We start from the raw sequence: 15,918 nt of genomic DNA, 5'->3' as shown, positions 1-15,918 counted from the left end.
TCTCAAGCCACTATACATATGCACTGAAAGTTTCTTGATCATACTCTCCATTAATAACAGTTGGTGCAACTAACTTTGAAAGGCAACCAACTCAGGTGTGCAGTGATAATGGGAACTGCAGATGCTGGAGAATCCAAGATAATAAAGTGTGAAGCTGGATGAACACAGGCCAAGCAGCATCTCAGGAGCACAAACACCCATGTGTGCAAACAGCTTTTCTACAAGGACCAGATTTGGAAGAGATAATGGGAACTGCAGATGCTGGAGAATCTGAGATAACAAGTTATGGAGCTGGATGAACACAGCAGGCCAAGCAGCATCTTAGGGGCAGGAAAGTTGACGTTTTGGGCCTAGACCCTTCATCAGAAAAGGGGGGATGGGGAGAGGGTTCTGAAATAAATAGGGATGGGGGGAGGCGGATCGAAGATGGATAGAGGGGAAGATAGGTGGGGAGGTGACGGACAAGTTAAAGAGGCGGGGATGGAGCCAGCAAAGATAACTGTAGGTAGGGACGTAGGGAGGAGATAGGTCAGTCCAGGGAGGACAGACAGGTCAAGGAGGCGGAATGAGGTTAGTAGGTAGGAAATGGGGGTGCAGGCTCGAGGTGGGAGGAGCGCGTAGGTAAGAGGAAGAACAGGTTATGGAGACCAAGATGAATTGGGCTGGTTTTGGGATGCGGTAGGGGGAGCGGAAATTTTGAAGCTTGTGAAATCCACACTGATACCATTGGGCTGCAGGGTTCCCAAGCGGAATATGAGTTGCTGTTGCTGTTCCTGCACCCTTCGGGTGGCATCGTTGTGGCACTGCAGGAGGCCCAGGATGGACATGTCATCTGAGGAATGGCAGGGGGAGTTGAAATGGTTCGCAACTGGGAGGTGCAGCTGTTTATTGCGAACCGAGCGTAGGTGTTCTGCAGAGCAGTCCCCAAGCCTCCGCTTGGTTTCCCCAATGTAGAAGAGGCCACAGCGGGGAACTCTCTTCCCCTCCCTGATTTCTGATGAAGGATCTAGGCCTGAAACATCACCTTTCCTGCTCTGAAGATGTTGCTTGGCCTGTTGTGTTCATCCAGATCCTCACCTTATTCTCCCAGATTTGGAAACCTATTTTTGAGAAAAATCAAACTTAAATTCCTCTCTTGGCTTGCCAGAAGTTTATACAACTCAGTTTTTAAAGCTTTCTCACCTTGTTGCCAAAAGTGATATCTTTTCGAGACAGATCAAAAGAATGCATAGTGCATTGATGATCAACATCAAGCTGAAACACATTATTCTGGTGTATACATAAATACTTGTGGTCACAAGCGTGCACATGAGTGATATTTTTCATATACATTGTTTTAACTAATTTTTGTTTTGCTGCAATTGCAGAATACTTGCAACATTGGGCTTTCAACTGACAGAACGAGAAACTGGATTATGCACCAAAAGTTGGCAGCAACAGAGAACGGAAAGGATGCCTCCATTTTTAACGAGCAGTGGTATACTGAGTCAGTAAATGGCACTGAAATTAATGGAGGAGGCAGTGCATCTGGAGCAAATGTTAACGTGGAATGCATCAGACAGAAGATGCAGCTGATTATTTCCAAACTTAGAATGATGGCCAACAAAGTTACTACTAGGTATAAATAGTGTTAAAATGAATAATAGGGATCTGACAATGTAACTGTGTTGTGACTGAACTTTCTCTTGTATGTGAATGCTTTCTTTTGTCTGTCATTAGGTTGTATGTCTGCATGGATAATGATGGGATAGTGTAGGGGGAGAGGCTTAGATTAGTTCACAGATCAGCGCAACATCGAGGGCCGAAGGGCCTGTTCTGCCCTGTATTGTTCTATGTTCTATCCCACTGTTGAGAGCTAGGACCTTCATTCTAGTGTTTAAATAGGTTTTCACCTGGGCAGTAGGAAACTTGATTAAAATTTCGGGCTGGGCCTGAGGTTTTGCATGATTCTGCACCTAATGGAGAGAGGAACAGTTGAATGAATTTATTTGTTTTTTATACCACTGCTTGCGAGCATTAACAGTTCTCAATCCAAATACTTGAACCTCCAGCTGGCATGAATTTCCCAGCCTTTGCTTCCCTCCATGCCACTGGTTATTGTAGATGGAGCCCTCTCTCTTGCACTAATTGTTTTTTTTTTCTGTCTCTCCTAATTGTTTTGTTACAGTTCTTTCAGACATGCCTGACCTTTGCTACCCTCTCCCATTCAGTCCCTGAGCCAGAAAACAGCCAACGTCCACTTTCCTGGCCGTTAGATGGGCAACAGAATGCCAAAATATTAGTGAGATTCCTCTGTTACATTCAGCGGGGTCTCTGCAATCCTGAGCTTTCTTTATCTTCTCCTTTACTCAACAAACCTGTTATCATGCTCTCAGTTCCCTCCCTTAAACGTTTATGCAAAAGAATCCATAATCACACGTGTCAGCTATATTTGCTGTAGTGAAAAGTTCACTCTGAAAGTGACAAGTGGACATTTTTCTTATTCACTCACGGGAAAGTGTGAGGTCATCTACTTTGGTAAGAAGATCAGATTATGGACTATTTTCCAAATGGGGAGAAAATTCAGAAGTCTGAAGTGCAAAGAGGCTTGGGAGTTCTAGCCCATGATTCTCTCAAGGTAAACTTGCACGTTCAGTCAGTAGTTAGGAAGGCGAATGCAATTTTAGCATTTATTTTGATTGTACTTGAATATAAAAACAGGGATGCACTTCTCAGGCTCTATAAGCTCTGGTCAGGCCACATTTGAAGTATTGTGTGCAGCTTTAGACCCCACATCTCAGGAAGGATGTACTGGCCCTGGAGCAGATTCACAGAAGGTTCACGAGAATGGTCCCAGGAATGAAAAGCTTAACATATGAGGAACATTTGAGGACTCTGGGTCTATACTCGATGGAGTTTATCAAGATGAGGGGGGATCTAATCGAAAGTTACAGAATACTGAATGGCCTTGACAGAGTGGATGTTGGGAAAATGTTTTCAATGGTAAGAGAGACTGGGACTTGAGGGTACATCCTTAGCGTAAAGGGAAGCCCTTTTGACAGAGTGGATGTTGGGAAAGTGTTTTCATTGGTAAGAGAGACTGGGACTTGAGGGTACATCCTTAGCGTAAAGGGAAGCCCTTTTAGAACAGAGATGAGGAGAAATCTCTTTAGCCAGAGAGTGGTGAATCTATGGAATTCACTGCCACAGAAGGCTGTGGAGGCCAGGTCATTGAGTATATTTAAAATGGAGATAGAAAGGTTCTCGATTATCAAGGGAATCAAGGGTTATGCGGAGAAAGTGGGAGAATGGGGTAGAGATTGGGGTCTCGATGGGCTGAATGGCCTAACTTCTGTGCATATGTCTCACGGTCTTATAGAATGTGGGCACTGTTGGCTAGGCCAGCAATTATTGTCCGTCCTTATTTTAAATGTTCAGTTTGTTCTTTGGCTAATGTCATTGGAAGAAACAATTTTTAAAAGATTGAAAATTATTCTTGTATTTCTGTGTAGCTGATGAATCTTTTAGTTTTAGTGTATTTCACACAATACAATTACTTAACATTTGTAATTAAAGTTTTTAAAGTTTTTTTTAAACATTCATCCTCTTCACTCCTGAATAAAAATGGCACTTGACATTGGAGACATTTGTGTCACCTAAGTGGCAAGCGCTGAAGAGAATATTATGTTCACTGTTTGGTGTGACTTTTGTATGACATAAGGAAAGAAACGTACTGAACAAAACAATTGAAATGTTAACATTACTTGACCTTCGTATTTGTGCCAATTTTACCATTGTCAGTTCCTTTTGCTGAAATGTATTATTCATTTATAACAGGATGCAGCACAGCAGTGAAACCACAGATGACGATGACCTGATCTGGTTACAGAATAACATTCAGGACATTGCATTGCAGCTACAGCAGTTGCAAATCCCTGTACCAGAGGTGAGGTTAAACTACGCAAAAGATCTGGTTTTGTTTTCTGCATTCAACTCAGTGGTCTCTTAGTTATCTTTTCTCCTGCTGACATTGGGAGCTGAGCAACAAAATGGAGCTTTTTACACCTGATAAAATTTAACAGCAGCTTAACTGTAGAAATATCATCCTTTTCAATTTGACCCCGCCTGGATAAGTTAAGATTTGACTGTTGAGCTTTGGGTGGCAGAACTTTATTTGAAAGAATTGTTTCAACATATAGCCAGATTTACCTCCTGACTAGCCTTGAACATTAATCCCTTATTTCCTCATAGAAGACACCAGTTGTAACTTAGCTCCTTCCCCTCAAGAAGCAGATGAAATAAAGTAACTCAACATACAAAACCCTTCTTCAAAATGCAGAAAGTTACCTAATTTTTTTTGTTTTCTGGAGATTCGAAGATTTCTGCAAGTCCTTAGGTTGTGATTTTTAAGTCTTAACAGTTAAATTTTGGATATGATGAATGCAGTGTTTTCTGGGTCAAACTTTGCAGTGTTCTTGAGGGTCTTCCACTGCATCAGTAAGCCATCTAATTAGAATAGCAACTACTACCATGTGTTGCTGGTCTGGTCCAGTATGGTCCCATTAGCTCTTTTGCATATGTAAATAGCACTACCACTTTTTAGTGTCATGGTTACAATATGTAAAGTGCACCCATTAGTTTGAGCAGACTCTAGTGTTCTTATTAAAATGCAATTATCGTTTGGGCACCGATGTCATATGCAGAACACCGCATAAGAAATAAGAGCAGGAGTAGGCCATTCAGTCCCTTAAGCTTGCTTTGTCATTCTGTAACATTTTTGATATTAAGATCTGTCTACTCCCTTTTTAAAGGCTTTTGTGATTTAGCCTCCACAATTGCCTGGGATAGAAAAATCCACACATTCACTACCCTATGAGAGAAAAACTTACTTTGTATCTCAGTTTTAAATAAATGCCCCCTTATTCTGTAACCATGTCCCCAAACTCAATATCCCTTCACTCAGAAAAATCTTCTCAATATCTACCTTGTTAACTCTCCTCAGAATCTTGTATGTTTCAATAAAATCACTCCTCATTCTACTATAATGAACAAAGACTGTACTCAGTCAACCACTTCGTCCCAGAAATCAGCCTATGAACTTCTTTTGAACTGCCTCCAGTGCCAAAATATCCTTTCTTAAATACGGGAACCAAAACTGTACACAATATTCCACAATATCACCTACACCCTGTGCAGTTGTAACAAGACTTCCCTAGTTTTAAACTCCAACTTGTTTGCAATGAAGGCCAAAGTTTTATTTCCTGCCTTAATTACTTGCAGCACATGCATGCTAATCTTTTGTGTTTCATGCACAAGCGCACCCCTTGCTGCATTTTTTTTCAAATGTCACTCTATTTAACTAATATTAATTATTTTGCCTTTTGACTCTTCCCACCAAAGTGCATGACCTCTCATTTCCTAAATTAAACTCCATCTACCCAGACTTTACCCGGTCACTCACCCAGTCTAGATTACCTATGCTTTCTTCGGGACTTGACCTCCCATCTGTTTTTGTATTAAAAGCAAATTTGGATATATCACACTCTACCCAGTCATAGAGCTGTACAGCACAGAAATGGACCCTTCCTTCTAAATCGTCGATGCCAACCAGGCATCCTAAATTAATCTAGTTCCATTTGCCAGCATTTGGCCCATATCCCTTTAAACTCTTTCTATTTATATACCCATCCAGACACCTTTTAACTGTTGCTATTGTGCCAGCCTCCACCACTTCCTCTGATACCTTGTTCCATACATGCGCCACCCTCTGAATGAAAAAGTTGCCCCTCAAGTCCCTTTGTCTTCTAAATCATTGATGTAGGTAATGAATAATTGAGGCCATAGGACTGCTCTTTGTGACAATTTGTTACGCCATTCCAGCCTGAAAAAGTACCTTTAATTGCGACGCTCTGCTCTCTGTGCGTTCACCTCACTCCATTGCTAATAATATCTTTAGTTCCAACTTGTGCATTAACGTTTTGTATGGCTCCTAATCGAATGTTTTCTGGAAATCTAAGTTCTATGCCTATTGGCTCCAGTTTGTCAACTCTGCTTATTACATCCTCAAGGAATTGTAGCAAGTTTGTGAAACATAATTTCTTTTTCACGAAACCATGTTGATTCCGTTTGATTTCATTAGCTTTTTAAATGTCCTGCTTTGTCTTCCTTATTTATGGACTCTAACATTTTCCCAATGGAAAATGGTTAGCTGACATTTAGCTTCCTGTTTTCATTTCCCTTCTTTCTTGAACAGGGATGTCACATCAGAAGCTTAGCAATCTACAGGAATCCTCCCAGAATTCAGTGAATTCTGGAATATTTCAACTAATGTTCCCACTTCCTTTAGACCTTGTCTGCCTTCAGTCTGATTAATTTGCCAGATATTTTGTCACTTATGATAGAAACTGTTAGAAAACCTCACCTCCCATTAGCAACTTGTTTATTTGATGTCTTTGGGAAGTGTGTAGTTTTATCTACCATAAAGACCAATATAAAGTATTGGTTTAAATTATCTGCTGTTTTCCAGTTCCCCATTATCAAATCTCCCCTTGCATCCTTCAAGGGCCCTACACTCACTTTAGTTACTTTCTTTTTATGTCCCCTGGAACCCTTGCAGTTGGTTATTATATTTAGAATGTAAAAATGTAAGAACTGGAAGTGGCAGTAGGCTATTCAACCGTTTAGGCCTGCTCTGCCATCCAGTATGATCATCATGCCTTATCTCGGCCTCAATTCCACTTGTCTGCTCGCTCTTCATAACCCATTACTAATTTAAAAAATCTTGCCTGTTTGCTCCTTAAAATCACGCAATGACCCACCGTCCACCACACTATGGGATAGTGAATTCCACAGATTCATGAGCATTTGGGAGAAATAATTTCTCCTCATCGCTGTTTTAAATTTGCTACTCCTTATCCTGAAGCTATGATTTCTTGTTCTGGCCTATGTCGTAAGAAGAAATATCCCCTCCACATTCACTACTACTTTGTTAATCAACCTTCTCCCTTTTATTAGCTTTTTTAGTCATTGCTGCTGGTTCCTTTAAAAAAAATCGGGAGGTAAAATGGATCTTTAATTCTGAGGTGTTGTGACTGGTTCTGGTGAGATACAATCTACAAGCCAACAGGTTGCACCTAAACGAGTTTCGGTAAAGTATCATTGCAGAAGCTATTCAGGAAGGTCTGAAATAACTTGGTCTGGGATTGGTATGCTAAGAGTGGATTCAGAAGGGTGAGATGAAAAGGTGGAAATGAAAGGCATAAGATTAGTAAATATATTTGGAAGGGAAAGGAAGTGAAGGCCAAAAACTACAGACAGTCTGGGAATTTGACAATGCTAAAAGATATACACACCAATGCAAGAAATAAAGGGAATAAAACAAATGAATGGTAGCGGATTTAATTCCTTGTGAGTAAGATATCTTTTTTAGTTATTATTGAAACAAGGACCATAAGGGTAACCCGTGTGTTGTGAGTATGAGACATTAAGTGAAAATAACATAGTGAGAAATGAAGCATTATGAAGCTTAACTTCTTTTCAATATATACAACTGTACATGTTCCGTTTGTGCATACAGCCCCAAACAGAATCTATTCTAGGCTAGGAAGCAAGAGAAAAAAACGCAGCAGGAACTCTGACATAATTTTTCAGTCCCCTCTGGCTACAGTTGTGGTGCTAAAGGCCTAGAGAACAGCTAACAATATATCATTATTAAGAGGGAAAGAAGGATAATTAATAGATAATTAGAGATAGATCAGTGGGAAAATTATTGAAGATAATTCTGAGAAATGGGAGAAATCTCCATTTAGAAAAGCATGGCTTAATCAAAGACAGTCAGCATGGATTTTTTAAACAAGGTCTTGTCTGAACAATATGACTAAATGTTTTATGGAGTTGAAGACTAGATAAGTTGAGCATTTTATGTAGTGTGTATCAGATTTACAAAGCTTTTGACAATATACCACATGACAGACTTGTAGTGGAAGTGAAAGCCCATGGATTCTCCAGGAAATTGAACAAATCTTTGGATCTAACTTGCCAGAGGCTGAAAGCTAAGGGCATTGGGATATGAAACTTCAGGAAAAATTCATTTGGAAAGTTACGGAAGACTTGTACTTATTTTGTATCTTTCATTGTCCTTAAGAATGTCCCAGGGCACATTATAGCCAATAAAGTATCATCGAAGTGTGAGTGTATTGTAAGAAAATTATGTCTGGAGATTACATCTGTATGGAAGTAGAAGTGAGAATTTTGTGGTTTTGCAACCACATCCCACAGAATGTTACAGTGGTTAGTATTGCACAAATAAGTCAGGATTGTAGAGCACTGGTTTCCCTGGCACCTACCATTTACATGAACGGTGCAGGCAAAAGCAATTATAGTCAGCAACAGGGAAGATGGACTGGTTTTAAATGGATAATTTTGAAGTATACATCCTGTTTGCAACAATTTGTTTTTTAACCTATAGAGACTATCTCATTTTGTTCTAAGACCAGATCTATTTTCATCTTTATTGTGTCTGCTGAGACCAAAACATTTAACATTGAAAACCTTTCACATTAATATCTTTCATTACAACAAATGTTTAATTATGATTTTCCAACAGAATATAATTCCCTCTAGTGGATCAACAGCCGCTCTCACTGAGCAGCTTCTGAAGCAAAATGCCGACCTGACCAGCTTTGTCAGCAGACTCACTGAAGAAAAGAATGACCTGCACAACAGTCTATTGAAATTACAGGAGGAGGTTCGAAAATACCGTCAGCGAAGTTGGAGTAGTGATCAGGTGTGTTTTATTAATAAAAACTGATCAAAGTAAATAAAATGTAAATCCAAACATGCTGTTCAGTAAATGTTACAATTGATGATAAAATAAAAACAGCAGCAAATTTGGCAGTTTTAACTGCATTCCTCAGAACTTGGTTAGCAAATGCCTACACTATGAAGGCAAAAGGTTTTATATTTGTGTACGTAAAATAAGAACTGAATTATCTAATAAACTTCATTACAATTTTACTAGTTCTAAATTTCAAGATATGTTTGTCTCAAAAAGGCTTTCTGCGTGAAGGTGTACGATATTTAGTAAATGCTCTTGTTTACTTAAATGAACATATAAAAGGTCTTCTAAATATTAAGAAACAGTTCAATGATAATGTGAAATCCTGTTTTTAAATGCATAGCAGAAGATGCAGCCTTTTGATAGCACCAAGCCAATTCCAATTCCTGGTGACAATGGTCAAAATTAATAGATTAGTCATTTGAAGATTTATGAAACAGACCACTTGGGGCTTCACGCCTACTCCACTAGTCAGTGGATCACAGCTCATTGTTTGTGGTGTCAACTTCAACATTCCCACCTACACCTGATAGCGACCTTTGATTACAAAGTGTGGGGCTGGATGAACGCAGCAGGCCAAGCAGCATCCTAGGAGCACAAAAGCTGACGTTTGAAGGGTCTAGGCCCGAAACACCAGCCATTGTGCTCCTAGGATGCTGCTTGGCCTGCTGTGTTCATCCAGCCCCACACTTTGTTATCTTGGATTCTCCAGCATCTGCAGTTCCCATTATCTCTTGTCAGTGACGTTTGATTCCTGTGTTAGTCAAAAATGTGTCAACATTGTGGGGGAGGGAGAAAGGAAGACTCCTCACTTTTATGCAGTGTCCTGTAGTTCTTGCTCTCCTGTTCTCCACATACCCCTAGACACCTCCCCCAATCCACTCACTGTGTGGCAAACCGTTTCCTTGAAGTGCCCAACCTGTCATTTTCCCACAGGATCTCAATTTTTTTTTATATAAGATCACCTTTCATGCTTCTTAACTCCAGTGAATACAGATCCAGCCTGTTCAATTTTTCATCATAAGATAACCCTATCATCCCGGGTATCAGAGGTAACAAGGTGAAGAGCTGGATAACACAGCAGGTCAAGCAGCATCAGAGGAGCAGGAAAGCTGACATTTCGGGCCTAGACCCTTCTTCAGAAAGGTCCCTTCAGAAAGGACCCTTTCTGAAGAAGGGTCTAGGCTTGAAAAGTCAGCTTTCCTGCTCCTCTGATGCTGTTTGGCCTGCTCTGTTCATCCAGCTCTACACCTTGTTATCTCAGATTCTCCAGCATCCGCAGTTCCTACTGTCTCTGTCTCTTTTCTTCATGTGTTTAGCTGTTGGTATATTTGTTTTTCATTTTTCAGTTATCAAGAAGGCCAGTGGATAATCAAGACTGTGTTGATGCCCTAATAAGATCAGAGAGAACAGTTTGGGCTAGAGAAAAATCTAAGCTACAGAAGGCCTTAAAGCTGGCACAGGCAGAACTATCTAAAATGAAGGCAGAAGCCAGAAGTGATTCTTTACACGCAGAGTTGCTTGGATCAATTTCTGAAACTGTTGCTGTAAAGGTAACTTACTTGAAAGTGCATATTGTTTTGACTATAGTTTGTTATACTTAACTTTAAAAAAAATTACATAATAGACATAACTATGTTTATTATGTTTTATCACCTTTTAGATTCCCTACAGTGTGGAAACAGGCCCTTCGGCCCAACAAGTCCACACTGCCCCTTGAAGCACCCCACCCCAACCCATCCCCCTATAACCTACACACCCCTGAACACTACGGGCAATTTAGCATGATCGATCCACCTAGCCTGCACATCTTTGGACTGTGGGAGGAAACCGGAGCACCCGGAGGAAACCCACGCAGACACGGGGAGAATGTGCAAACTCCGCACAGACAGTTGCCCGAGGTTGGAATCGAACCCGGGTCCCTGGTGCTGTGAGGCTGCAGTGCTAACCACTGTGCCACCATGCTGCCCCTTGTATATTATTGATCTGGATGAAGGGACTGGGGGCATTCTGGCGAAGTTTGCTGATGATGCAAAGATAGGTGGACAGGCAGGTAGTACTGAGGAGGTGGGGAAGCTGCAGAAAGATTTAGACAGTTTAGGAGAGTGGCCCAGGAAATGGCTGATGAAATGCAATGTGAGTAAATGTGAGGTTTTGCACTTTGGAAAAAAGAATATGGGCATGGACTATTTTCTAAATGGTGAGGAAATTTGTAAAGCAGAAGTACAAAGGGATCTGGGACTGTTGGTCTAGGATTCTCTAAAAGTTAACTTGCAGGTAGAGTCCGTAATTAAGAAAGCGAATGTAATGTTGTCGTTTATCTCAAGAGAGTTGGAATATAAAAGCAGCGATGTGCTTCTGAGGCTTTATAAAGCTCTAGTTAGGCTCCATTTAGAATACTGTGTCCAATTTTGGGCCCCACACCTCAGGAAGGGCATACTAGCCCTGGAGCGTGTCCAGCGGAGATTCACACGGATGATCCCTGGACTGGTAGGTTTAACGTATAATGAACGGCCAAGAATCCTGGAATTGTACTCATTAGAGTTTAGAAGGTTGAGGGGAGATCTAACAGAAACGTACAATATAATGTATGGTTTAGAAGGGGTGGACGCTAGGAAGTTGTTTTCGTTAGGCGGGGAGACTAGGACCTGTGGGCACAGCCTTAAAATTAGAGGGGATAAATTTAAAACGGAAATGAGGAGACATTTCTTCAGCCAGAGAGTGGTGGGCTTGTGGAATTCATTGCCACTGAGTGCAGTGGAGGCCGGGACGTTACATGCCTTCAAGGCAGAGATCGACAAATTCTTGATCTCAGAAGGAATCAAGGGCTACGGGGAGAGTGCAGGGAAGTGGAGTTGAAATGCCCATCAGCCATGATTTAAATGGCGGAGAGGACTTCATGAGCCGAATGGCCTTACTTCCACTCCTATGTCTTATGGTCTTATTGTAGATTTGCATTTGTAATATATGTAAAGAGTCACAACATAAACTTGAAGAACTTAAAGATTGTCCTGGGGTCTCAGTTCTGTATTGCCTTTGAAAGTAGATTAATGTGTAACTGGAAGGAAATGAACTAGAAATGAGATGCGGCATTTTAACAGGAACGTTTCTTTGTGAAAACTCTTTTAGAGAATTTACGGCAAGTATCTGCGGGCGGAAGGGTTCCGAAAAGCTCTAATTTATCAAAAGAAATATTTGTTACTCCTCCTCGGCGGATTTCAAGAATGTGAGCAAGCAACACTTTCGTTTATAGCTCGATTGGGAGGTCACCCATCTTGTACCGATTTACAGGTTATTACCCGTCGTTCCAGAGGTTTTACCAGATTCCGCTCGGTGGTTAGGGTTTCCATAGCAGTCTCAAGGTGAGCAAATGAAGTTTACAATGGAGTTACGGATTTAGGAATCTTATCCTCCACAGTTTTGATCAGTATTAACTCAGTTTGTCAAAGACAAGAGCACAAGGCACATAACTTCAGTTCTGTTTAGGAAATGTTACCTAAAAGACACGGTGAACATTAATATGTAAGAGATGTTCTAAAGGTGACATTAAGGCATTTGCTGTATCATGGAATCCCTCAATGTTCATTTGTTTGCAGCTATTGTATAAATGGGAAGTTATACATCAACCATAGCTTAAGAGCTAGCCCTAACAAATTAAAACAAATAGTTTTGGTGGTTGGGATTTTTTTATCTCTCATTGGGTATTATTTCTGTAAATGATATTGAAATAAAGCCTCCTCCAACCATCAGAAGGTATAAAACAACTAAAGTAGTTAGGTCATCTTTCGATGTAATTTGTCAGATTCTTTCTGTACCATGCCAAATGTGAATAAGTACCATTTGCCAGAACTGAAAATTTTAGTAGGTGACTCACAGATTCACATAAAAATCGCCCATAATTTGCTGCTACTTGTTTCAATCCATTATGATCAGTGACACGAATTTTGTATAAATGAGATAGAACATAGAACAGTACAGCACAGAACAGGCCCTTCAGCCCACGATGTTGTGCCGACCATTGATCCTCATGTATGCACCCTCAAATTTCTGTGACCATATGCATGTCCAGCAGTCTCTTAAATGACCCCATGATGATCTGTTTAGCTTTGCTGTCTGGGAAAGAAAACAAATTACTAATTGGTTTCAAAGCTATTATAAAACTCAGATTTTCCAATTAAATCTATTCAGAGATAATTGTATGAGCATTATAGAAAAGTTACAAACATATGAGCATGTGCTTATGAATTAGGAGCAGGAGTAAGCCATTTTGCCCCTCTAGCCTGCTCCACCGTTTAATTAGAACATGGTTGATTTGCTTGTGCTTCAAATCGGCATTCCTGTACATCCTCAAAATCCTTTGACACCCTTGGTAGTCAGGAATTTATTTACCCCACCTTAAAAATATTTAATGACTGCACTTCCACTGCTGCCTAATGAAGAGGATTCCAAAGGCATTCAACATTCTGAGAGAAAAAAATCCTCCTAATTTCAGTCATGTATGGAAAACTTTTGAGTTTTAAGCTATTTCTAGTCTTTCCTACAAGGGGAGACAACCTTTCAACAGTTACCCTGTCTAATCCCTCCAATATCTTATATATTTCCATAAGATCATTTCTCATTATTGTAAAGTCAGTTGGAACAGGCCCAATAAAAACCTGAAAGACCTGCAGATACTGTAAATCAGGAACAAAAACAGAAGTTGCTGGAAAAGCTCAGCAGGTCTGGCAGCATCTGTGAAGGCAAAAATCACAGTTAACATTTTGGGCCTGGTGACCCTTCCTGAGAACTTCTGAGGAAGGGTTATTGGACCTGAAACGTTAACACTTATCTTTTCTTTGGATACAGGCCCAGCCTGTCCAAGCTTTCCTCATTGGATAATCCCTGTCCTACCACCCCAGGTATGAGTCAAGTGAACCTTTTCTGGACTATTCCGTGAACTAACGCAGTTGCTGGAAATCCACAGTAAAGAAGAAAATGCTAATTGGCTGATCCCACGTTTAATGAGCTGTTTTACAGGCTTAATCTGAGGGCTCTCAGCACTGAAATCTTGATTGCTCCATCTTGAGAGATGGGCACTGTTGTAGCAAATGTGGCATTGCCTCAGCAAGTAGATGCCCTTGCTGAATTATGCAATAGTGAAGAAATAAACAAAATCTATTCTGCTAAATCCACAAAAGAGCTTATAAAATCTGCCCTAGATTGGGCATGGCCAACACTCAATGACTTCTTTCATTGAGTCATGGACCTTCAGTCTTTGATGGCCTGGCAGACTGCATTTATTGAGATGGGCAGTCTCTGCACGCCAGTCTGCCAGTATAGCTCCCCACATATGTGGAGCAAATAACCAATCCTTCCTGCAGAATTCCTCAGCAGCAGGAATGCAACATAGAGTCATCCCAGCATGGCAGCTGCCATTTGTGTTTTTACAGCTACATTGCCTCCAAGCTTAACATCATGAAGCTGGGAAAATTCACATTGTTAATTCTGTATTGCTCTGCATAGATGCTGTCGAAACCTATGACTATATCCGGCATTTTTCATTCATTCACGCACACATTTGAGTATTTATTTTATAAGTAGATTTAACCTTTGAATTTTAGTTGACTTTTTCTAGTCATATCCTCAGGATTATAGGTGTAATTTAATATAGCAACCATTTTAAAACCAGTTGGTTATTGTTACATTTTCACATCATTGTGATTAGGTAAATTATATTTCAATTCTTGACATCGTTTTTTTTTAAATCTTCTCCATAGGTTGCGATTTTTGGTCCGCAGATGGTTTCGAGTTGCTGGATCAAGCGGTTTGACTGGTAATCGGAATGGTCACGATCAGGTGTCAGGTAAACACACTAATATCAGTGAACAAATGGCATCAGTGCTGACGTTAAAACCTTCTGCAAAATGAAACAGTCTTAATGTACTATAATCTCTCAGTACATTGTGTACTTGTTCAATTTTGAAATTGTACAGAGCAACCACTTTCCATATTAAGCAGATGTTCACCTGCACATCTGCCAATGTAGTATGCTGTACCCAGTGTGGCCTCCTCTACATTGGGGAAACCTAGCGGAGGCTTGGGGACCGCTTTGCAGAACACTTCTGTTCGGTTCGCAATAAACAACTGCACCTCCCAGTTGCGAACCATTTCAACTCCCCCTCCCATTCCTTAGACGACATGTCCATCATGGGCCTCTTGCAGTGCCACAATGATGCCACCCAAAGGGTGCAGGAACAGCAACTCATATTCCGCTTGGGAACCCTGCAGCCCAATGGTATCAATGTGGACTTCACAAGCTTCAAAATCTCCCCTTCCCCCACCGCATCCCATAACCAGCCCAGCTCGTCCCCTCCCCCAACTGCATCACAAAACCAGCCCAGCTCGAGCCTGCCTCCCTAACCTGTTCTTCCTCTCACCTATCTCTTCCTCCCACCTCAAGCCACACCTCCATTTCCCACCTACCAACCTCATCCCGCCTCCTTGACCTGTCCGTCCTCCCCAGACTGACCTATCCCCTCCCCACCTGTCTTCTCCTCTATCCATCTTCGGTCCGCCTCCCCCTCTCTCCCTAGTTATTCCAGAACCCTCTCCCCATCCCCCTCTCTGATGAAGGGTCTAGGTCCAAAATGTCAGCCTTTGTGCTCCTGAGATGCTGCTTGGCCTGCTGTGTTCATCCAGCCTCACACTTTGTTATCCAACCACTAAATAAATACCTTTGGTTTTCTGCTCTTGGAGTTGGAAACTCCACAGTAATAACAAGTGTTACAGACGTTTTTACAGCACACAGTGGACCGTTAAACAAGTATATTTATTTACTTGTAAAAACATACTGTATTGTAATGAAAGGGAGCCTAAAATCACTTGGATATTTGTCCCATAATTTCTGTCTCGCTGCTTCTGTTAGTAATAGGCAGCTTAGTTTGTAGATTATGCCAGTCCATGTTAGAGACTTTGTCATAACAGTGTCATTGCTGGTGATTCTTTGTTTTTAATCAGAAAACTGTAGAGTGATAGTTTCTCTTCTACTATAACAAAGCTTACCATCTTGTGAATTAGTAATATGATTGCAATGCTTTAAACAAGACCTCAATCTGAGATACCAA

At 40.9% G+C, this 15,918-nt stretch overlaps 1 protein-coding gene across 5 annotated transcripts in view; it reads left to right on the top strand.

Annotated features, from left to right (window-relative positions):
- akap9 (A kinase (PRKA) anchor protein 9) overlaps positions 1-15,918 on the top strand; it is a 245,974-nt gene that overhangs the window by 220,220 nt on the left and 9,836 nt on the right. For all 5 annotated transcript variants that reach the window (XM_048559679.2, XM_048559688.2, XM_048559659.2 and 2 more), the window contains 6 exons: positions 1,368-1,618; positions 3,817-3,925; positions 8,585-8,764; positions 10,165-10,368; positions 11,945-12,177; positions 14,572-14,657. In XM_048559679.2, the coding sequence (XP_048415636.2) occupies positions 1,368-1,618; positions 3,817-3,925; positions 8,585-8,764; positions 10,165-10,368; positions 11,945-12,177; positions 14,572-14,657 (1,063 nt within the window). The remainder of the gene's footprint in view (positions 1-1,367; positions 1,619-3,816; positions 3,926-8,584; positions 8,765-10,164; positions 10,369-11,944; positions 12,178-14,571; positions 14,658-15,918) is intronic.

This window comes from Stegostoma tigrinum, chromosome 2, assembly GCF_030684315.1.
Source record: "Stegostoma tigrinum isolate sSteTig4 chromosome 2, sSteTig4.hap1, whole genome shotgun sequence".
NCBI lineage: Eukaryota > Metazoa > Chordata > Chondrichthyes > Orectolobiformes > Stegostomatidae > Stegostoma > Stegostoma tigrinum.
This window is presented reverse-complemented; position numbering and strand designations above follow the sequence as displayed.